The sequence below is a fragment of the Arvicanthis niloticus genome, chromosome 2 (genome assembly GCF_011762505.2).
Source record: "Arvicanthis niloticus isolate mArvNil1 chromosome 2, mArvNil1.pat.X, whole genome shotgun sequence".
In the NCBI taxonomy this organism is placed as follows: Eukaryota; Metazoa; Chordata; class Mammalia; order Rodentia; family Muridae; genus Arvicanthis; species Arvicanthis niloticus.
The window spans coordinates 100,445,179-100,468,089 of record NC_047659.1 but is presented as its reverse complement, the minus strand read 5'-3'; the positions used below and the strand labels follow the sequence as shown (position 1 = coordinate 100,468,089).

Genomic DNA, 22,911 nt, shown 5'->3' with positions numbered 1-22,911 from the left:
CTCCTGCAGGGGACCCTTGTTCCCTGACTGATGTTCTCATTCTGTAAGCAGCCAGGGGCAGGCTCAGCAGTGCTGTTAGGCCTGGCAGCTGCTCTCACTTCCTCCCACTCCATGAGCTCATATGGGTGTGGCCCATCTTTCGTCAACACTGCATTCTCAGAATTTTGCAAAAGGCCTGCTTCCAAGCAGGATCTTGAGAAATAGTTATTAACTCAACGATCTGGAGTTTGCCTCTCTGGGCCTCATTTCCTTTCTGTGCAGTGGACATCACAGCACCCATCTGCCAAGTTTCCATGAACTGTGAAGAATGCAAGAGATCACAAGACTCTCAGGCACATCGTATTGCTTAGAAGACATGTTTCCCCCAGACAACCTATCTGTTGAAGGCTTGGTCTCCAGCTGGTCGATGGAATCACTGGAGGGTGATGGACCCAGGGGACTGTGATCTAATCAGCAGGCTCTTCTACCAAGCTTCATAACTTCATGGCATTAGTGGGAGGTGAGGTGGGGCCTGGGTGGAGGAAGCATGTAACTGGAGGCATGTATTTGAAGGGTGTGGCTTGCCCTTCGACTCTTCTTCCTGGTAAGGAACCTCTGATGACGTGTTCCTCCCCCACTGCCATGATGTTCTGTCTTGCCATAGGCCCACAGGAATGGGGCCAGCTAACCACAGATAGAAATCTCTAAAACCCAGAGCCTTAAGTTATTATTCTTTCAGGTGTTTGGTCACGGTGACAAAGAGCTAGCACAAGGTGCGCTAAAGCCTCCCTCACTCTAGGGGCTGAACACTAAAGGTGCAGTACGAATTCCTGGGGTGGGGAGCTCCGGGTCTGATTAGGAGAATACCAAGCCACGGGGAACTCCTCTATGGTCTCAGCATTAGTTCTTGTCCTTCCACAATGAACTGTGCCATGTAAATGTCAGCAAAATAAACCCGTTCCTCCCCAACTCATTTTTGGTCATAGTGCTTTACGTAGCCGTGGAAAGCCTAAGATAGGGGTTGTCAGCCCCATTGGGAAGGGGGAGAGGGACAGCTCATCACTTAGTGCAGACCTGCCATGTAGCATGGGGTGTCCCTTTCTTTAATCCCCAGGGAACCTTGGGAGGGAACACAATTAAACCCTATTGTACAGTCAAGGTCCCAGAGGTAGCAAGTGGGTGGGTGAACTGTCCAAATCCCCACAACACTGAAGTAGTGGAGAAAGTCTGTGTCTGAATTTTCAGCACAACCAACATGCAGCCATGACTCCCTCTGAGCCAGGGGAACAGAACCTTCGCATCTGTAAAACCTAAGGAGGACCAAGTTAAACACAGAATGTTTTGAAGCCTTGGCTCAGTCCATCCTCACCCCCCAGCCCCAAGGGACAGGCAGTGGGCAGACTCTAAGGACAGAGCTTCAAAGACAAAATGGAACACCCCAAGGCATCATTGTTACCCAGAAATCTTTATTACAAAAATATTTTGCAAGCCAAAAATTTTAAGTTGCAACTATGTACAAAACAGGGCCTGTTTCCTTCTCATCTGGTCTACAGATAAACAAATCCCCCTCCTCACAGGGCGCTTTTGTCTCTTTCTTGTACCAGGGTTCCATACATAGGCTCAGGGGCCCCAGGGTTCCATACATAGACTCAGGGCCCCAGGGTTCCACACACATAGGCTCAGGGGCCCCCAGGCTGCCTGACTAAAGCCATAGCTACAAACCATCCTTGCCTTGGTCCTTTCTCCCTCCAAAACAACTTAAGACAAAATCAGGATGTCAGCGAGGACATTCTTTTAACTCATCTATACACCCGTGTGTTCATACACACATGATGTCTCTAGGCAGAGGAGAAGGGGATGGAGCTTTACCAACCAACCCTTTGGAATTAGAAGACAGCCCAAGAACATGGCCAGGCCAAAGACAAGTTCTGGTTTGCTGGACCAGTTCGGCCAACTCAGCCTATTGGGTCAGCTAACTCCTGGATGCCATTATGGGAAGTATCAGGTCACCAGCCCTACAGAGCTGGGTCCTTGCTGTGCTCCTAACATCCCCGTCGCACCTACAGAAACAGTCAGGTTGGCTCAGCTTCTTACTTGAATAGCTGGAACCAGGAATCCCCAGGGATTGGGGACATTAGCGCCTCAACTTACTGAGCTACATGTTAAGACCAGATAGCCAGGATTGCCACATCCACTTGCCACTGGGACCAGACAGGCCCCGGCATCCAGTTTGAAGGGGAGGGGTCAGAGCCTCTGCCCAGATTCCAGAGCCAGAGCCAGTGACAGTGGGGTGGTTTTCCCTGGCTCACAGATGTGTTGTCACAGGTATGACCAGGTTCTGTTCCAGTGTGATCCTGCTGAGGTTTGATGGCAATAACGGACTTCTCCCGCACTGATTACCTCAGAGTGCTGGAATACCAGGTGCTGGCCGAGAGTCCCTTCTCTCTGCATGCCTCTGAAGTGCTTGTGAGTGAAGGGGGTTGTCACTGACCTTCTCTCCTCATTGTGGAATGGCTAACATTGGGTCAGCATTGGGTCAGACAAGGCTGCACTTACCACAGTAGCCATGGAGGCAAAGGGCCAGCTGTGTGGCACTGTAAGAACAGAGCCTGGTTCGTCCCAGTGACGCTGAGTGCTGAAAGTGACAGCTGAGGAATCCTTCTTGGTCCTCAGGGTTCTAGGAATTGGAAAAATCTGTTTCTGCTGTAAGAAAATCCTTCCAGAACAATAAACTGTTAGACCTCAGACTTCACAAGACCCAACCATTCAACACATGACAAAGAGCCAAGATGCTGTTGCTGTTGTTTTAAGGGGAAAAAAATCAAAAAAGAAAAAAGGGGGGGGAAAGAAAAGGAACCCAACAACAACTAAACAGCACAAATCAAAATTTCTAACACCTTAGCTTCAAGACTGCACAGTTCACATTTCTCAATAATTTACAGGCGTCCACAGAGCGATGCTGCTGAGTTAGCGCTAGCTGGAGGAAGCAAGCTGGGACTGGAAGGGAGGTGGGGCCACACTGAACATGCCCAGGGAGTCTCTGCTGGTCTAGGAGGAGAGGGTTCCTTCTCCCCAGGGCTAGTCAGCCTGGGAGGTGGGGAGGCCAGCACTGTTGGCTGAAAACTTGCTGACTCCTGGTATAGTCCTTCCACAGATGGGACGGTTTGATCTAAAGGGAGTCTGGCCCCAAAGCTCAAGTTGGGTGGAGATGATGAGCTCTTCTCCACACAGAAGACCAGGCTCTGGAGCATCAAGGAGGCAACCTGGGGTTGCCAAGACCAGGATCCAGACCCACGAGGAATGGGCTGAGGCACAGCACTTCTTGGATTCTAGGCAGCTTTCTCCAGTTCCCCCTCTGGTTCTGCAACACCCAGCCTCCGGAAGAAGGGGACATGGGTGCCCGAGAGGTGTTGGAGAGCCACGGAGGGAAGACAAAGGCCACCCTTACCCCTGGTCCTAGGACTTGTGCCACCTGGCCTTCTGGGGACAGGACTGGCTGGCTGGTTGTCCTCATCATGGCCACTCCATGTAGGACAAGAAAACTTGTGTGGATGGGGCCTAGAGCCGACCACAGCCCCATTCACTTCCTCTGGACCTGAACACTGGCATACTCTGAGAAGGATGGCTCAGGCTTGGGAGCTGGCTGGGCCCGGCTGAGGTGGACCATGTCCAGGTCAGCATAGGTGAGGGTATCCTCTGGCCGAGGCAGTTTGCCTGTCTCAATGCTTGCATATTCTGTGTGGTTGTTAGGCTCAGGGGCCCGGGGGGCGGGCTTCTTCTCTTTGGGCAGATTCAGGTCTGCGTATGTGATGTCATTGATGTCATTTGTGTCCTGGATCTAAAAGACACAGAGAGAAAGTCATTCTGGAGTCCTAGCCTGTTGACCCATCAACTGACTACAAAATCTCACTTCCTTCCCAGTGGGCTCAGCCTTCATTTAGGCCCTTCCCCTGCCAATGGTACCCATTCCAGCCTTTCCCCTTCCAATCCCCCTTCCTCCGCACTGAGCCCAAAGGGTGTTCTGAAAACACTCTGGTGGTTATCACACGTCCCTTTCCAGTCCCAGCTTGCTTCATGTCACCTCCTTCTTTCTGGGTGGCACCACCTGCCGCTATCCTCTCCCCTTTCCCATGTCTTTTCCTTGGCCTGGATCACCCACTCTCACCCCTCCCGTGTGAGAGACCCCAGTGCACCAAGTACAATTCTGCTCTAGCACTGCTCCACCCTAAGATACTTGTTGGTCCTCAACACCTCTGGCTGGGCTCAGAGCTCCTCTGAGCTCTTCAGCTCACATCTCCCTAGCACAGCATCTACCACCAAAGACTATGTCTGTTTCGCAACCTTAGTAAATGATCTCTCACGAGATAGGGAACACCTCTTCATTTACATGTTTATCCCACAACATTTCCCCCGCCTAAACTGGGCATTTGTTATACTGAAGACAACAAGGCTTGCACAGAGGCCCAGTCCATGGTAATGGATTGGATGGATGGAAAGACAGATAGATGGGAGGATGAGTGGACAGATGGCTAGACAGAGAGATGGATGGAATTGCACAGTCAGAAATCATTTCACGAAGGTTTGACGACAACTCTGCTCAGGAAGAATGACTGAGTCTATTTTACAGGTAAAACACATGACCTAGGGAGCAGATATACATTCAATGGTTTGGTCTAAGTCACTCGGCCGAGAAAAAGAAGTGAAGCCTGTTGGAGCCTAACATGGTGGACTTCCCAAACTGTGGCACCTCTACCCCAAGCCCTGCAGGAACTCACTGCTGTCTGGGAAACTGTGGGGATTGAACTGGTCTCCCTCCCTGGCAAGATACAGAGACTGGTATTGGGGACCTAAAGCAAAAGTCTGCTGGCTCCCAGGAGAAAAGTGGCCACCTTGCTCCAGGGCCGGATGTTTATTTGTATACTCAGTAAGTCTTGGGATGTGAATATCCACAGGCTTCAGTAACCAATTCTTTTACCCAGAAGATTCTAGAAGGAAGCACAAAAACAAATAACAGGGGGAAAGGACTCTGGCTGCCACGACTGGAAACGGTCTCATATTTGCTAATTACTGCTCAGCTCATGCGTAAGGCTGGCAGGGGCTGGCATAACAAACCAAAGTGTCCGGCCTACAAATACCACACCTCTCCAAGCCTGGCTGTCAGCAGATTATGTCTAGAGTGGTGTCAACTGCTTTGAAAATGGCAGGAAAGCTGAGGCTTTTGTTCCAGGTTCAGGACAGGGTTTGTCTTGTTACAAGGCTCTGAGGAACCCTGTGTCCCCAGAGGTGGCACTGCTGGACAGAGAGACAACAGGGCTCAGGAATCTGGAAAATAAACTAACAATGCTGCCTATAAAATCTCCTCAGCAATGAGGGGAAGAAGCTGCTGGGTCAAGGAAGGTACCCTTGTCATACATCCAGGTCATTCATTCACGACACAGTGTTTTTCCTCCTCCACAAAGGTGAGAAAGGCCATGGCAGGCAGGGAAGCGTAAGGTGAACTGATCATGGTTCCCCAGTGGAAGAACTGGTTAGAGCAAAAGCCCAGAAACAGGAATGTGCAACAACAAAGGAGGGAGGAATCTGACTCCTGGGCATCGGTTACTTGGGACACTGCCACTGCTACCCCCTGAAGTTATGCAATGGCTCACATTGAACCCAGGAGCCCCAAACTCCAGCTGGAGCTGGAGAAGGATGCAGAGGACTCATGGGTGATTCAGTAATGCATAGATCCTCCTCCCTAGCCCAGAGTCTTAATTTAGAACTGGATCTGCAACTCCGGTTGAAGCAAGGAAATCACACCCCAAGTTTCCCCGGGAAGGGCAGCTCACCAAAGACTGTACCTGGGTTATTTCCCTGGCGTTCTTCTCGGGCTCGTGCAACCTGAAATGGAAAGAGACTCAGATAAAAATATCTATCTGAAGAGCTTATGCAAATCAACCAGAATAACATTCAGGACCTACTTCCTACGTGAGCGGAGGAGGGACCGTAAGTGCTTATCAAATGTCTGGACACGGGAGCCAGTCTCACCAAGGGAATTCTAAACAAAGCACACTGGCTTTTTGAAAAGCCTCTGTTGGAAGGATCTTTAGAAACGATAGTACTGGGAAGGCACACCATGAGGAGGGTGGGATGAAGAGGACTTCCACACACTGCTGCGGGGGACAAGCCAGGGCAATCCTTCCCGGAAGTGGTAGACAAATCATGAGCAGGGATAAGGCCCCATCTTTTGAATCATAACTGTACCTTTTGGGGGAGGTTGAATCTACAGAGGCCTGCACCCTGGACAAGATACAGAAGTAAGTTTATGTCCTGGGGCTTTGCCGATTGGCAGTGGTTTTTTGAAAATTAGCATAAACTAAACCCTTCTGTGTTCAAAAAGTAGATGAGAAATTTCCATTTTATTTTTGTGGTGCTGGAAACAGGGTTCAGTGCCTTGTTCATGCTAATGGAGTGGCGTGTCTGAGTCACTAAGTAAGGTACTCTGAATGGAAATGTGTGGGAACTGGAAAGAAAAGGCTAGCAACAGTGGTCCGCAGAGTATGCTCCTTGTTTTAGTTTTCACATTTCCCAAGTGTTCTACATTATAGATATACCTATGTATTGTTAAAAGAAAAGGATCAAAATGCCTTGCTTAATAAACAACAACAACCACTGATACACCCCTGATGCCGCCATCAGAGCCCAGGTGTGGCTCCTGGAGGGTCACGGTGAAGGTGATGAGTAAAGACGGGTCCAGCAGGTGTGGTATAAATTTTCAAGCCAGAAACTTGGGGCACTCGAGCATGAGTAATGGCAGACTGAGCAATGGGGTTTGGCAGCAGGGTGTTTGACAGAGCTGTCAGGACTGCCTGGAGCATAAGGTGCCCCATGTGGCCAAACAGTCCTCCAGGATCCAGGGTGCAACTGATAGGAGACCATGCTGTTCTCTCCCCAGTCACCAGTTCCCACCTCTGCAGTCTCTGTTGCTTGTTTGGTTCATATCCAATTGCCACCTTGTTTAGAGCATGCATGCAAACACACACACACACACACACACACACACACACACACACACACACGTTCTGCTGAGTCTGCTCACTTAGTCACTCTTACTCCGTCCCATGTCCCATGCATGGGGGCTGCTGCTGCTTTGCATTTTCTGCTTCAGCAATAGCCTTGGCTAACTCTGTCCTTGTGGTTACTACTGCTGTGATGAAACACCATGACTAAAGCAACCTGGGGAGGAGAGGCTTTATTGAAATTATGCTTCCTCATCACTGTTATCATTGAAGGAAGTCAGGACGGTAACTCAAAGAGGGAAGGATCCTGGAGGCAGGAGCTGATATAGAAGCCATGGAAGAGTGCTGCTTACTGGCTTGCTCCTCGTGGCTTGTTCAGCCTGCTTTCTTATAGAACCCAGAACCACCTGCCCAGGAGTGGCAACACCCACAATGGGCTGGGCCCTCCCCCATCAATCACTAATTAAGAAAATGCCCCACAAGCTTGCCTACAGCCCAATCTTACAGAAGCATTTTCTTAATTGAGGTACCCTCCTCTCAGAGGACTTTAGCTTGTGTCAAGGTGACACAAACTATTCAGGACAAAGTCCTTACTACTTTTTCTCTTTGTTAACTTAGCCATGTGTTTCCTCCTGGAAGGCTTCACACCAGCAGTGCTGGGTTGGTGTGGCTGCTTCTCTATGACAACCTCACATCTTCTTGCATATCTTCATCTCTGTTTTCTGTTCCTCCTTACCACACTGCCTTAGCACACAGGCACAGGCACCCAACCTTGAAGCTAGCACTTGTCAAACAGCCGCAAGGCCTCTGCATAGAGAACTCTCCCTTCAGATCTTTGAAATCCTATTTTAACACTTTTCTTTGGAGACAGGGTCTCACTTTGTAGCCTGGGCTGGCCTTGAACTCACAGAGATCCACTCGCCCCTGCCTCCCAAGTGCTGGGATTAAAAGCATATACCACTGTGCTCAGCTGAAATCCCATTTTTAATAGCCTTATCTGAACCTTCACAGCATTCCCAAACTCTTGTTCTCAGGGCATCATTCCTATCTTTCAGAGCAGCATTCCACACAGTGGCAATTGTCCCGTCTGTTTTAAAATGTGGCACCACCATTACTCACACTGGATTCAGACGAGGGAGGGTGGGACATATCCTGGAGTCTTCTCTTTCTTATGCAAGCACCACAAGGCTAACTGGTCATCTCCAAAAGCTGTATCAGATTCTGCTACTTGGTCATCTTATCAAGCTGGTCCCAGGTCCTCAGGCAGTGAAAGGTCTTGGTTTCTCTGCCTCCATTTTTTTTTTTTTTTTTTTTTTTTTTTTTTGCGTTTATAATGCATAAGTGAAAACTAGGTCTGCTGGTTCATCCCCATAATCCCAATACTCTGGAGGCAGGGTTTTCAAGTTCAAGGCCTGCCTGGGCTTTGAGACTCCCACCTCAAAACAAAACAACAGAAGGAGGAAGAGAAGAAAAAGAAGAGGAGGAAGAAGAAGAGGAGGAAGGAGGAGGAGGAGGAGAAGCAGCAGCAGAAGGAATTATTTTTCTGTACAGAAGCCTCACCATCTACAGTGCAGTCCACTTCCACATCCTGACAGGTGAGGTTCTACACAGCCTGTTCTTGCCTCGTGCTCTGCTTCCTTCCCTGTGCTCCAGCTAATTCGGCCTCATCAATGGTCCTCCCTCCAGCCCTTGACATTAACTCCTCCTCCTCTAGTGTACTCTGCCTGATAGCCCCACAATGAAGCTCTCCCATCCACTGCTGTTTATGTAGGGAGCACTCCCTGATCACCCCTGAGCTCTGATCATTTTGTCATTTTTTTCTAGCTCTTGCTGCACATCGATTATTAAGCTTCTAGTTTACATGGCAAGCTGCCCCCCCCCCCAAGGGACAATGAGACCCTAGCACCTAGTCCTGTGTTAGCCTGTGGCTTATAACTCCCTCCGTAAATCCTGCTGAATGAATGGTTGAGTGTTTTCTCACTAGATTCCCCCTAGTGCCACTCAAGTCTGGCTCCAAGCTGAGCTCAATCCAAAACAAATAAACAACTGGGGTAGTTCTGGTATTCTGAGAATAAATGCAGTGAACGTGTCACAATTAAACAATGGCCGTCCAAATGAACCCCAGTGCCCAATAAAAGAGCAGACAACACTGTCATGTGGGTGGGGATAACAGTGTCTATCAGAAGGCTGGGCCCGGGGCCAGCCAGCAGCCTGCAGGGTCCTTTGAGTTCAAAGGCGTAGGATCCCCATCACCCTCTCTGAGGTGCTAGGCTGTCTCCTACATCAGCACCAATGTCTTTCAGAAAGTATTTGATCCCATGCTGGGCTAGAGCCACTGCTGCCCAGGAAACCACCATTAAAGCTTGCTCCCCACCATCACTTTGGTCTAGAGACATGAAAGAAGCTAGTGATTTAGCTCCCTGGGTAGACTAACACTGGAATGATATGAAAGGGCAGAAAATGTCCTGCTTCTCTGGAGGAAGGAACAGGTGGCGGGAGCCAGCGGAGCATCAATGGGGAAATGCAGGTGTCGGTACCAGAAATCCTGCACAGACCTGGGCCAGCTCGGCACCACATCGATTCCTCAGATCCCGGCAGCCTCGGCCCAGGAAGGGGAGCTGTGATAATCTCTTGGGAGAGGGGCTCCCAAAAGATGCCATGGAGTCTGAATCATGGGCTCAGGTTGGGTTTGTGTGTGAACAGCCCCCCCCCAGGCTTCAGCTACTTACAAGTCTGGGGAGCCCTGTCCTTCAAAAAGAATAGGAAGAAAAACTCATGATCACCAGTGGGATGACATGAGTAAAGGGACAGATGGGTGTGGGACACAGTAAGTGCTCACTATACAGAAGCTGCAACTGCTGCTGTCATCTCATAGTGTCACCGTCTGCCAGAATTGCACTATCTAACAAAGTAAGGCAAGTGAGAACAACAGGAAAAAACGGACACCGACCCCTTCCACAGGGAAGGAGTTGCAGGGGCTCAGAGCTCACAGGTGCTGCACTGGTGAGAGATGGAAACTACTCAGTCATTCTTTCACTCGCCTTTATGGAAAACTTACTCCATCCCAGGGATGACACTCAGAGCGGTAGCTGCTGGCTGTGAGCAGGAGGGATACAGTCCCGGTGTTCAAGAGATATGGTCAAGAAAACACAAACAGGCCCAGAGCCACTTCAGACATACTAGGATGTCCAGACAGAGCACCAGAGGCTCACGGGAGGCCCGAGGGAGTACTGGCATCATTGAGGAAGATTAGGAAGAGACAAGGTGAAAAAGAAAGATGTCAACTGTAGCTACTGTGGCGCACAACAGGAGTCGTTGGCAGAACCCAGTGTCCCCAGATCCTGTTCAGCCCCTGGATGGTGGACGTGGAAGAGGCAGTGTGAGAGAGCGAGGAGGAAAGCTGGAGCCAGTATGTGGCAGGAGCGAGAAGAGACCAGTGTGAGCCTTGAGGCCAGAACTAGCAGTGTGTAAGCACAGGGGCTGGGCCATAAGGCCTTTGGACTTGACCTTGAAGGCCCACAGAAAGCAACTAAAGGTCTCTGAGCAGATGAGAGAGACAAGTTTTGCTCCTGGAAAAGACTGGGCCAGGTGAAGAAATGTGGGAAGCAGGGCGAGGGTGAGAGAATAGGATTGCTGGGGGCTGGAAGTGGGATGAGGGACAGTATAGTGATGTGCATGTTCAGGGGTAGAGGCTTCGAGGTTGGACAGGGTCAGCTCAGGAGGCTGCCGGGGAGACCAAAGCAGAAGCCCAGGTTCATCCCGAGGGCACTGTGCACTCTCTCTTGTTGGGCACACATGGGCAGGTGAAGCTTCCCACAGCCCTTAAAGGTAGGTGAGGTACTCCTGCTGTATGCAACCAGTTTCTACTACTAATGGTCCTCCAACTAGGACACAGACTCCTCACTGTCCCCAAACACTGATGTGGAGCAAGGATGGAAAGATCTACTCAGCTCATGAGGACACAGCCTCACCTGAATGGACACAAAGCCATTTACAGTTTTGTACTTCACGATGGCAACTTCACACAGCCGACTCTGGGGTGCTGCCCTACTCTTCTGGGGAGCACCATCTTACAAGCCAGAAAGGCCTTTCTCCAAAAGGGGTGAAGCTCACATGGCTGCATGGGCTTCCTTGTTTCTTGCCTTCCAGTGCCCAGTCAGTTGGGCCTCTCAACCCCAGGCATGGTTCTACCTGTTCTCTTGTCCAAGCACGCAAGGCCTGTATGCAAGGCCTGTGTCAGAGCCCCAAGCTTCAGGTCCCTGCTCACGAGTCTCTTCAGAGGCTGTGGCTTTCTCTGCTAAGCCTCTCATACATGACCACCCATCCCTGCTGTGTTGAAGCCACCATGCTCTGGATGGCTCTGCTTCCACACTCACTTGCTGCATCCCTCCCCAAGTCTGAGCCCGGGTTGTACCCTATCTCCTAGAGCAGAGTTCTGTACCAGACCCCCTAGAGCATAAACAACTGCACAAAGATGTCACCACCTGAGCTCCTGAGCGGGCTGTGACCTCTGATGGACATTATCACCACCCTAGCAGATCCTCAGGCTACACCCTTCTGACGTGCTTAGCAGAAGAAAGGAGGGGACGCTTGTTTAGGACTGAAGAGGTGAGCCCAGTAGAGTATGCAGGACTTCATGATAGTGTGAGGAGGGAGGCCATCCTCACTCTCACCAGGAATTAGGCAAAGGCTCGGCTACCAATGCCAATGTGCCCTGAAATCTGTTCCTTTAAGGCAAGAATTAAAAATAGACTTGATAAGCAAGGTACAAGAGAAAGAGGAATGTGGACAGATATAAATGAGGGTTGGTGATTTACAGTATTTGGGGTCTGTTAAACAACTAAGTAGAAGGAGGGGTCTGGGAGGATGGTTCAGTGGGTAAAGTGCCTTATACAGGAAGACCGAGTTCAGATCGCTAGAATCCATATAAAGCCAGATGTGGCTTATGTCTGTCTGTAATCCCAAGCTCCTAAGGGGAGATGGGAGATGAAGACGGGAGAGTCCCCAGCTAACCTGGCAAACACAGTGGAACAAGAGACTCAGTCTCAAACAAAGTGCAGGCAAGGACCAAGGTATTCACTGGCCTTCAGATGCATGCTCTGGCAAGCACATGTCCACGCTCACTCACCAATGTGCTCACACTCACAAACATGCTCACACACAGATTAGAATAAAATAGGTGAGTTTGATCCAGCTCAGGGATGCACTTACCGTGTGGAAGAAGTAGACCCCTTGGCTGAAAGAGAAAAAGAGAAGGATATCATTTAACCAGATTCAAGTTGCTCTGTAACTTTCCTAGAGCCAAGGGTTGCCTTGTGGGGAGAATCAGCCCAGGAAAGCCCAAGCCAGAGGGCTAAACTGGGCTAATGTGTTCCCCTTTTGTCCCAAGTAGCCTTCAGCCTCAGAGGGCCCGGGTGCCCTCCAATCCTCCACCAGGTCTCCTCTCCATTCAAGCGTATCACTTTGGCAGTCCCCAGTTAGGTCCCACATGGTTGGAGAATGGATTCAGACAGGAATTTGAGTTGAGAAGGCCTGTTCCCTGGCTCATCTGCTGTGTGACCCTGGGTGAGTCACTTCCCATCTCTGATCTCCTTCGACTCACATGGTATCCATTATTTACCCACTCTCACTTTCCAAGAAAGCAACTGTCTGCTTCAGTGCTTTTTAGGTCTGGGATGCAGGAAGGGCATCATCCCACAGATTATCTCTGGGGGATTATATTTATCTGTAACAGTTTGATTCCCAGTTTGTTATAAAGCTATAATTAAAACATATGAACTGAAATAGGCTCAGTGCTGCACTCTGAACAGGCCACCCAAGGATGGTGAGCTCAGGCAGCTGGGTGGGGTGAGGGGCAGGCTGGGGCATCCTGGGAACTGGATCCACAGGTGACCTAGTCTAGAGGGAGGCTGCAGCCAGCATGCCACATGGTCCTCATATAAAACCAGACAATGGACGTCTTCACAGACTCACATTAGCTGACAGGTGACATGGGGTGCTTCACTCTGAAGATAGCCATGATGGGGAGAAGGGGGTGGCTCTCCAGGGTAGAGGAGGGAGAAGCGGTGTGGTGTGTAGAGGAGATCCTAACATGCTCTCTGGCTTTGAATTCTGGCCTAACAGCCATAAGGTTCTGAACAAGGTTTTATAATGCTGCCATGTCTCAGCCACCTCATCTGTAAAATGGGTCAGTGAGACTCCCAAGGCTTGTGGTGAGAACTGATTGCATTATTACATGCAAAGTATCAGGAGTACTGTGGGCCTGCAATGAGCACATTTTGGCTGTCACTGTTGCTTGAGCCTGTGTTTGGGAGTCAGGCTCTGCACACACTCACCACTCAGGGGCTGGATGGTCTGCTGTGTCTGAAGACCTCCAAGCCACTCTCCCTCCTCTGATCCCTTAGGCAGTGATGCCGTGACATACATCAATAAGCTCCCATGAGGACCTTGTTTGCACCCACTGCTAAGCCTCTGCAATTATGTAAATTCTGTTTGGACAAAATGCTGTTACTTTTTAAGGCCCCATTCAATGAAAATGGATATCTCATTCCCAAATAAGAGGAATGCATTTGTTACTGTCATTTTTAAAATATACTATAAAACAATTTAAAAAGAGAAAGGACAGCTGGGATTTCACCAATGTCTACTGAAGTGCTCTGGCACTGGGCTGGGCCAGGGACATGCTTTCCTGACTGGAACAGGAGCCCCTCCTGTGTGCCCCTCTGTAGGTGCTCTGGGAGCATCAGGCAAAACAAACAAAAACAAACTTGGGACTCAGGTTCTCAGACAGGACTTGGTTTGGGTTTGGCTGCTGTTTCAAAGGTGAGTTCTTCCAGTTGTTCCAGATGGGACAGAAAGTGTGGGACAGAGACAAAGGATGTGCCAAAGGGATAGAGACTGGTGGTCCACACGGTGCCTCCTAAGCCAGGCACTCAGCTACAGGATGGGAGCTTGGGATGGTACTTATTGTCACCCTGTGGTTTGTGAGGGTCACAGCTGGCATTTTTTAACAGCAAAGAGAACAAAATATAATCAAAAGAAAACAGAGTTTCAAATATACATATAGAGGGTGTGCTGAGTTGAAATATAAAATGTTACATTATTGCTTTTGGAAAAAAAAAAAAAAAAAAGGAAAACCAGCATAAAGCAGTCTCCTCCAGCACAGTGATGTGTACTGGGAGGTCCCAGGATGTGGCCAACCTACCATTTCACAGCAGTTCACGTGGGCCTCATAACTACTCTTCACATCGATGCCCCTGACAACACTATGCCAAGCTCAGATAGCGAGAGGGAAGCTGATAGAGGCTGCGGTGGTGAGGACGAAGCAGGCTGCAGCCTGTTTGCCTGATTCCAAGGTCAGAAGATTGCAGAGCCATAACCACACACATGCATGTGCACACAAGGGAAACATGGCCTGGCCTAGAACTCACATCTTCCTTCCCTGATGGAGCCATGTACCTTGCTGCTGTGAGTAGGACTTTCCTGGCGTATATATGACTCTGGCTGCAGGAGCTGCCCTTGTTAAACATTTGTGTGTCGGACATTTTCCTAGTATCCTACATGGAAACTCTGCCGGTTCTCCCACTTGGACTCCCGTGGCGGAAGTCGGGAGTTCTAACTGGGGAATTGTTAACATGGAGGCTGGACACATATAAGGGGCACAGAAGGCTGCAAGCAGCTCAGGCATCTCCTCTCCTGGCAGGAGGAGTTTCTGAACTCCCCTTGTCATGCTAACAGCTCCTTGTTTCCTACCCCCTCAGTAGCAGTCCCATGAGGATATGAGACCTGGGGCAATGATGGTCATTTTAAGGCAGGAGGGAGACGGCTGAGGAATGAGCCCCTTAGACCCATCAACCCCCCAGGACTACCCTCCAGGTTTCTTGTCACTGAAAGTCACATATACTTAAGAACCCAGGGGCTATCCTGTGAGGACAGTCTTGAGAGAAAGCAGAGATCCCACTCACCTTTCTTCTGTTTGATCCGGAGGAGGTAGATGGCAGCCATCAGCAGGACTACTAGCAAAGCACACGCCACACCCACACCGATGAAGATGGTCTGGTTGGGTTTAACATTATCATCTGAGGACCACAAGGAAGAAGGGCTTCATGCATGCTACTCCGAAATGGAAACAACAACTTTGGACTTGGGAAGATGCTGACAGTAGAGGACTTGTTGTTGGCACGAGGTCTGCACAGCACCCAGGGCTTCACTCGTGTGCCCAGAACCTAACCCACAGCATGTATGTTTGTGGTAGAGAACAGGAAAAGTCCTAAACTATCGGTTCTCAACCTGTGGGTTGTGGCCCTCTAAGAGATCGAATGACCCTTTCACAGGGGTCACCTAAGAACATGGGAAAACACCGATATTTACACTGCAATTCATAACAGTAGCAAAGTTACTATAAAGTAGCAATGATAATAATTTTATGGTTGGGGGTCGCCACAACATTTTAAAGGGTCACAGCATAGGAAGGTTGAGAACCACTGTCCTAGACCACAGCACAGTAAAGTCAAGAGCAGGCCTCTGTGACACAGAAATGTGAACTCAAGTAAGTGCTCCAACTCGTCCTCACCCACAGCAGAGGACCTATGTTCTCCTGCTGGTTTCCTCTATTACTGAGGCCAACACTAATCTCTACCTCATCCAACAGCAGGAGGATGACCCGAGGAACCACCTTCCCAATCTCTCATCCTCTGGCAAGGTATTTTGTTTATTTATTCCCTACTGTGTTCTGTGTGCTCCAAAGCTGCTGTTGAGTAAGACAGTCATGGTCCTTATCACCTAAGGAGTGACAAAACCTATCCCTTTTAATATGTCCACAAACAAGCAGAGGCTCAGAGAGAGGCACCGGCTTGTCCAAGATCACACAGCAAGTCAGGGATAGAGCCATCATGGACATCAACACTTCCTACCTGCACGAGCTATGCATCCTCAGAGAATTAGTCATGGGTAAAATCAAAGGAGCACATCACAGGCCTGAGGGGCTCCTGAAGTGCCTTTGAAGGATGAGTGAAAAGACAGCCCATGTTCTCTCCCCTTCAGAGGCTCTGCTCTATACAAAGCATCGGCTGTAGTGCCGGCAAACATTAGGACAGTGCTAAAGAGTTGTTGCCACGTGGCCACGTGTCAACAAGAAAAGAGCTCTTGATTGACAGCACACTAGAGACTAAGGTGACACTGATGACATGCTGATTGTCACAGAACAGTGGAGCATGGCAGCTGTCCTAGACACACACACCTTGGCCTAGAAGTAGTCATGGGAGGACTGTCCCAGGGAGATAGCCATTGGGAGACGGTATGGATGGGGACACTCTTTGCAGTATTGGCTGTCCTTGAACCAGATCGCCAGCCTCTAGGAGGCATTAGAGGAGATACCAGCAGTGACACAGCAAGGAGCAGAGGCCAGAAAGAGTGAGGTAGGGAAGGGCCACGGGGACAAAACAATTGTTAGGTGGAGAAAGCAGGAGGCAGGATGCAAGCAAAGGCAGACTCCCTCTCCCTTTCCTCCTCTCTGGTACACTGTGTCAATAGACTCATCCAGACAGGAACCAAACTCTTACCAGTGCTGAATCTAGGAATAAATGCTGGAGAAGTGCTCACTTTAAAACTGCGCTTATGTTTAGAGACTTTTAGACTGCTCTAGAAGAAGCATTATATAATAACTTTAACATTGAAAAAAAAAACAGATAAAATCATGTTAAAGATTCAAACAAACAAACAAACAACAGCCCAGTCAGTGGGAGTGGAGGCCTCACCAGGGATGGTGTCCATGCTTCCTTGATCACTCGAGTGGGTAAATCCCAGCACGGTATGGGTTTTGGTGATCGCTGGCTGATGGTCGTGCTCCACCAGACACGTGAACACCACATCCTCTCTATGAGCCGACGAGTTCACCAGGAACAAGCTTGTGTAATTATAGGTGCCATCCGAGTTCTCTGTGAAATGCTTGGGCGTGTCATTCTTTGATACGTTTCCATTCTCCAGCCAGAACAGCTGGAGATCCTTGGGGTAGAACTTCTGCGCCTGGCAGGTGAGGTTCACCTGGTTCACTGCCGTCGGGGGCTGTTGGCTGACCTTCAAGGTGGGTGAAACTGAAACAGTACAGGCAAAAGCTCTAACCTTAAGCTGCACTGTGATCCCAGGGAGGGGCTGCAGAGCTGAGCCGCTCCCACCATCACAGCAAACAAGACTGCTAGGCATGCATTGCGTACTCAGACAGTGTGGGTCTCATAAGAATGGAATCACTAAGCACAGCACCCAGAACACACACGGTGCCTTGTCTGGGGACCGGTAGCTACTGTTACGGTGATAATGAATGATGTCAATGCATGCAGTACTTACAGCAGAATAAATGAAAACTACTGGACAAGGGGCGTGGCTCACACTGGGTGCCCAGGAATTATAGTTGCTGTTGAAATGCAACTACCAGCATGGTGCTAGTCATAGGGTAGTAATGGCTGCTGTGTGCCTGGGCTAGAAGTCAAGGGCATCTACCTCGGATGATGTCAGACAAGTTAGCAGTCCCACGAAGAACAGTCCCATCCAAGGTGATGTGGTCCACCTCACAGATGACCTTAGAATGAACATCGTTTTGGTCTAGAACCACCTTGACTGTGCTGACGATGCTGTAGGAGACATTCTTTTCAATAAGGTTCATGGTGGTCTCCAGGTGGGAGAGTTCCTTCCCATTTTTGAACCACTTCAGGGTGATATTCCGGGGAGAGAAGCCATGAGACTTGCAGGTGAAGTTCACTGTCTGCCCAGGTGTGGCCCTGTCACTTGGTTTGGATACCACCGGTTGAGAAGGTTTGGCTAAAGGAGCATTTATAGACAAAAGATATGATTGTGATGGCCAGGCAAACAGATTGGTGGTGTAAGCCAACTGCCTAGATATCACCATCATTATTGGAAGATGAGGGATTGGCCCCAGGGCTTTATGCACACTATCTGCTACTAAACTGTATGGGATCTCTAGCCTGATGACACTATTCATTAATCTCCCTCCTGATGAAGCTGGAATGGCCACGTCCTTAGCGTTCTATCTGGGGAGGATGCAAAGGTTTCATGAAATGAAGGAGTCGGGCAGTAAGGCAAGGCCAGGAACGCCAGGCCCGAAGACTAAATCTTCTCTGCTTCAGGGATTTCCAAGATTGCTGACCTATCTCATTCTTTGCTTTACTTTTTAACTGCATTCCTGGAAACTCTGCCAACCTAGAGAAAGTGTTTGCAGAAGTAAACACAGGAAACAAATAACACTGTAGGACATCCCAATGGCTGATCTGAGATGTGTGCACCTCCCAGAGCCACACCTATGAAACAGGAGACAAGGTTTCTGCTTTCTGGATGCGGTCACGATGAGATGAGGCCCTGGTGGCTTCCTGCTTTGGACAACAGACACACACAAAGATGCTTCTCAAACATGAAGACACACAGATCTGACATTGACCTAGATTTTTATTTAAAAAATAATTTTTTAATGTGTCTATGTACGTGAGCGGGTTCTTTAAGAGGCCAAAGAGGGGCACTGGAGCCCTGGAGCTGGAGTTACAGGTGGTTGTGAGCAGCAGCGTGGGTGGTAGGAACTGAACTAAGATCCTTGGTAACTGTAGTACAAGTGCCTCCATCAGTGAGCCTCTTGCCAGCCCTACACTTTATTCTTAAGTTCTCCCTGTAAGAACTTAGACATTCACTACATGGGCTTTCTTCTCTCTCTCTACGACCTAGTAGGCCTCACCCATGCCACGTCCCATATTTGAAAGGGAGAGGCTAAAGGGAGATTTTGTTTTCAATCTGGAGAGCCTTTGTTTAGAGTTGGAAACAAAGATCACTTCTATGTTAAAAAAAAAGCCGAAGGTGGTTCTTGATTTCTAATTAGTAAAGAGACAGACAGCGAGCAAGCAGACACACTTCTTTTGGTCCTGAAAGGACACATGGGTAACTAGGAGGGGGCAGAGTCCCTTGGGGATTAATGCAAACTGCTCATAAGCACCCAGCATCGCTTCCAGACAGCAGACACTACATGTTTCCATCTGCCAGTGCATACTTGCTCCCTAATACCCACCAAATATGTTGAGGGTACAGAAAAACAGAAAAGAGGTGTCACTTGAAGAATTCAAGTCATCAGGACACCAGCCTCAGTGAAGAGCCATCCTTCTGGCCCTGGGGACTCCCTGTGCTTAAATCTAACCCAACTGCAAATGTAAAATAATGTTGAAAAAGCTGCATCTGTACTGAATAGTAACAGACTTTTTCTTGTCACTATTCCCTAAACAACACATAGAACAACTATTTACATAGCATTTGCATCATATTAAGTATTATAAGAAACCCAGAGATGATCTAAAATAGATGGCAGGATGTGTGTAGGTTACACTCAAGTCTCCCCCATCCTGGATGAGGGCCTTGAACATCTTTGGATTTGGGTATCCTATGCGTACCAGGAAAAAGCTGTAGTTACCATCTATTGAGTTCTTGGGCCCTGACACTGGCTGCTCCCTCTGTGCTCACCAGCCCATGAGGGGGTATTTAGGGTGAACTCCTCTGCAGGACAAGCTCAGAGGACAGTGGGACTAGCCGAAAGCATAGTGGGTGGGATTCAACTCTTCCACTGAGATGACTAATTTAGTACTTAAAAATATATATCATTCAGGGGCCTGGAGAGATGGCTCAGCAGTTAAAAAGCACTGACCGCTCTTCCAGAGGTCCTGAGTTCAATTCCCAGCAACCACATGGTGACTCACAACCATCTGTAATGGGATCCCATGACCTCTTCTGGTGTATCTAAAGACAGCTACACTGTACTCACATACATAAAATTTAAAAAAAATCTTTCAAGCATCTGTGTTTCCTCCATACAAAAGTAGATAAAATAACATCACCCTGGGAAGATGACATGAAGACGACATCTGGAATACAGTAGGAGCCTAATAAATAATAGCTATGGATACTACAGCATGTGCTCTCTGGGTCCCAAGAATGAGCAGAAACATCTCCAGGTGCTGGCCTCAGAATACTGGAGATGCATCCCACACAGCTCTGACAGCTCTGCCTGGACTTCTGCTCGGAGCGGGACAAATTCCTCCATGTAGCATGGAATTTGAATTTGTCTCCCACCCACTATGCTTTTGGCTAGTCCCACTCTCCTCTGATCTTGTTCTACAGAGGGAGTTAACTCTGAGACTGCACATTTCTTCTTTGGCAGTCAGAAGGCACAATAAGGCCACCACATTGTGGCTCTCTCCTCTTTTGTAGTAATCCCCCTCAGAACCTGAGCGAGGCCAGCAGCTTCAAAACTCCAATGGAGTCAGTCACAGGTGTCTCATCCAGACACGCTATTTAGGAAGCTTGCAGCACTGAGGAAGGATCTGTGATACCTGGGGTCATCCAGACAAGGATGGACTGCGCTAAAGACAGAGAATTTGTCTCTGTTCAGACACGGATGTGTAGAGGTCAGGAACGAGACCCCCAACCCCTGCTCCAAGCAGAAGTCCAGGCAGAGCTGTCAGAGTTGTGTGGGATGCATTTTCAGTATTCTGAGGCCAGCACCTGGAGATGTTTCTGCTCATTCTTGGGACCCAGAGAGCACATGCTATTCCAAAGCATAAAAAGGTTTTGAGTAGCAGCTTCATGGGGACTACCTTTGCTAGGGGGAAATAAAAGTCATAGCTTTTCTCCCGAGGTTTCAGGACATGTATCTCAGCCTGGTTGTGGTTAGAAATGTCAAACATGAGCTATAGAGACAGATCTGCAGGCAAGAACACTTACTGATGTCTCACACGTGCATGTAAACACACACATACACACAGACACACACTCAGAAACTTTAGATTCATGCCAGGACAATTACAGCAGAATTTCTATGGCAGATACAAGGTATGTGGTGCTTTTCAGTCTCTTAGCTAAGTTATACAAGCAGACAGATGGAAAGAAGCCAACTCACCCTACCCCATCAACACTTGAGTCCCAGGAAGGGAGAGTGACCCACCCACGGTCACATGGACACAGTTTAGTACAGCTCCCACTGGTGGGATACTTCCTATAAGTCAGGTGCTGGCTAAGTGTTTGACATCTTGTCAAACACTTCGATCCTGACCACATACTCCGTGAGAGTGGCGTGGACAGAGAAGGCTACCAAGGCTGCTACATGGAGGAATTTGTCCCAGGACACAGGCAAAGGAGTGGTGTATCTATGATGTGGTTCCAGACAGTTAAGACTCTGTTCCGTGTCCCCTGGCCACTGTACTTTTCATACTCAGTAATGACCTCAACCCCACCCCCACCCCCATCCAGGGCTTTGTTAATATCATAGAACCCAGAATGAGCCATTATTGTTATCATTTACACAAAGAAAAACTGAGAACTTGACAGAAGCCAAGTCTTGCTCCAAATGGCAAGGCCTTGGACAACTCCTCACGGCTTCCTAAGGGCTATTCAGTGTCCTTATACACCCCGGAGAGGTGGATACTCACACTCTGGCTTAAGGAGAAAATGCTATGAAGAAGATGTAGCTTGAAGCCACACGTGATGGAGATGTGGCAGGAAGCCCCTTGCTAGTTGTAGTTGCCTAGGCAAGTGACACACTACCTGAGAACTGTCATATCAGGATAAGCTACCTGCCCTGCTTCTGTGCAGAGGTGACAAGGAGACTTGGTTGCTGCCTGGAGGGAAAACTGCTATCATCCACACAAATTAAAACGAACACACCTATGTGAGGTAGTGGCCTTTCACAGTGGGCGTCTCTGTCCTGGACAAGTGGGTGAACATCCAGTGCGGTGTTATTTTCAAAGTTCACAGTTTGGAACACTGAGTTATCTACCAACAGAAGACTACAATAAACTGTGGAATGTCTAGATGCTAGAGTAAAATAGAGCCATTTACATAATAGAGGGGTCCTTTGTGCCCTGACTGACATTTGGGAGCGCTTTTTCAATCACTGACAGGCCTCCGGTTCTGAATGGAACAGGCATCCTGAATCTTAGTGAAAGTGGAGAGGCTGGTGTTTCCTAGAGGTTTAGCTTCTCCAGCATCTCCTGTGTACTGAGCTCACCTGTGGGGATGCTTAATGCCTGGGCAGCAAGGAGCCTGCCGGGATCTGCATTCTGGTACTCACTGGTACTTGAACCATGTCCAAGGAAGAAAGGGTTGTGAGGCGGGCAGAGGAGGGATGAAGATGTCCTCTTACTTGCTAGCACTAGAGCCTTGAGCTAACAACTGCCTCAGCTTCCCTGATCTGCTGAGGGTTGAGGTCAGATTGTGAACCTGATCCCCCATTGCACCTGCTGTGAGCCACACTCACTGGATCTGGGATGTTATTCTCTGACCTGATGCTACACACTGGGGGATGAAGAAGGCACAGGCTACTTACCTTGTACATTGATCTCTGTTCCCCCTCCAGATTGAATTTCTATGTCAGGGTCTAATGTTCCTCTCTGGAACTTCACACAGTAGTAGGTGCCAGCGTCTGCTGGGGTGACATTACTGATACGGATGGAAAAGTCCATATTGTTTCTTTTAGTAGCATCTGAAACATTTGTAATTCGAGGAAAGTGTTCTCCTGTGAAACTGTAGACCAAGTGCCGGCTTTGTCCTACTCCTCTGAACCACCTAATGGGTCCCACAGGTGTCAGGGAGGTCACAGTGCAGTTCAGAATGGCCGAATTCCCAGCAGCAACAGACACTGATTTATCACGCTGACTCACCTTCAGTTCTTTCCCTCTGGCTCCTAGAAAGAAAGATAGCAGCCATGATTCGCCGTAAGGGATCCTGCAAGCTCAGGTTTATCACTGATTGGGCACACACAATGGTATTGAGTTCAACACAATGTTTAGCATGTGTTATCCCCATATGAGCCTGTAACTCAGACTGTAATAAGAAAACTACAGCACAGAGCGCTCAGTCTCAGCTTAGTGTAGTAGATGCCCAAGCCCTTTGGGAA

General features: G+C 49.0%; 1 protein-coding gene across 9 annotated transcripts in view; it reads right to left on the bottom strand.

The window, feature by feature from the left end:
* Positions 1-1,425: 1,425 nt before the first annotated feature.
* The window catches only part of Sirpa (signal regulatory protein alpha), a 38,569-nt gene continuing 17,083 nt past the window's right edge, over positions 1,426-22,911 (bottom strand). For 5 of the 9 annotated variants that reach the window (XM_076929737.1, XM_076929733.1, XM_076929734.1 and 2 more), the window contains 7 exons: positions 22,342-22,698; positions 17,472-17,789; positions 16,733-17,068; positions 14,942-15,055; positions 12,189-12,213; positions 5,808-5,859; positions 1,426-3,817 (listed from right to left, as the gene is read on the bottom strand). In XM_076929737.1, coding sequence (XP_076785852.1) covers positions 3,560-3,817; positions 5,808-5,859; positions 12,189-12,213; positions 14,942-15,055; positions 16,733-17,068; positions 17,472-17,789; positions 22,342-22,698 — 1,460 coding nt within the window. In that variant the 3' untranslated portion in view covers positions 1,426-3,559. The remainder of the gene's footprint in view (positions 3,818-5,807; positions 5,860-12,188; positions 12,214-14,941; positions 15,056-16,732; positions 17,069-17,471; positions 17,790-22,341; positions 22,699-22,911) is intronic. The other 4 variants (XM_076929735.1, XM_034494583.2, XM_076929738.1 and 1 more) reach the window with 3 other exon arrangements.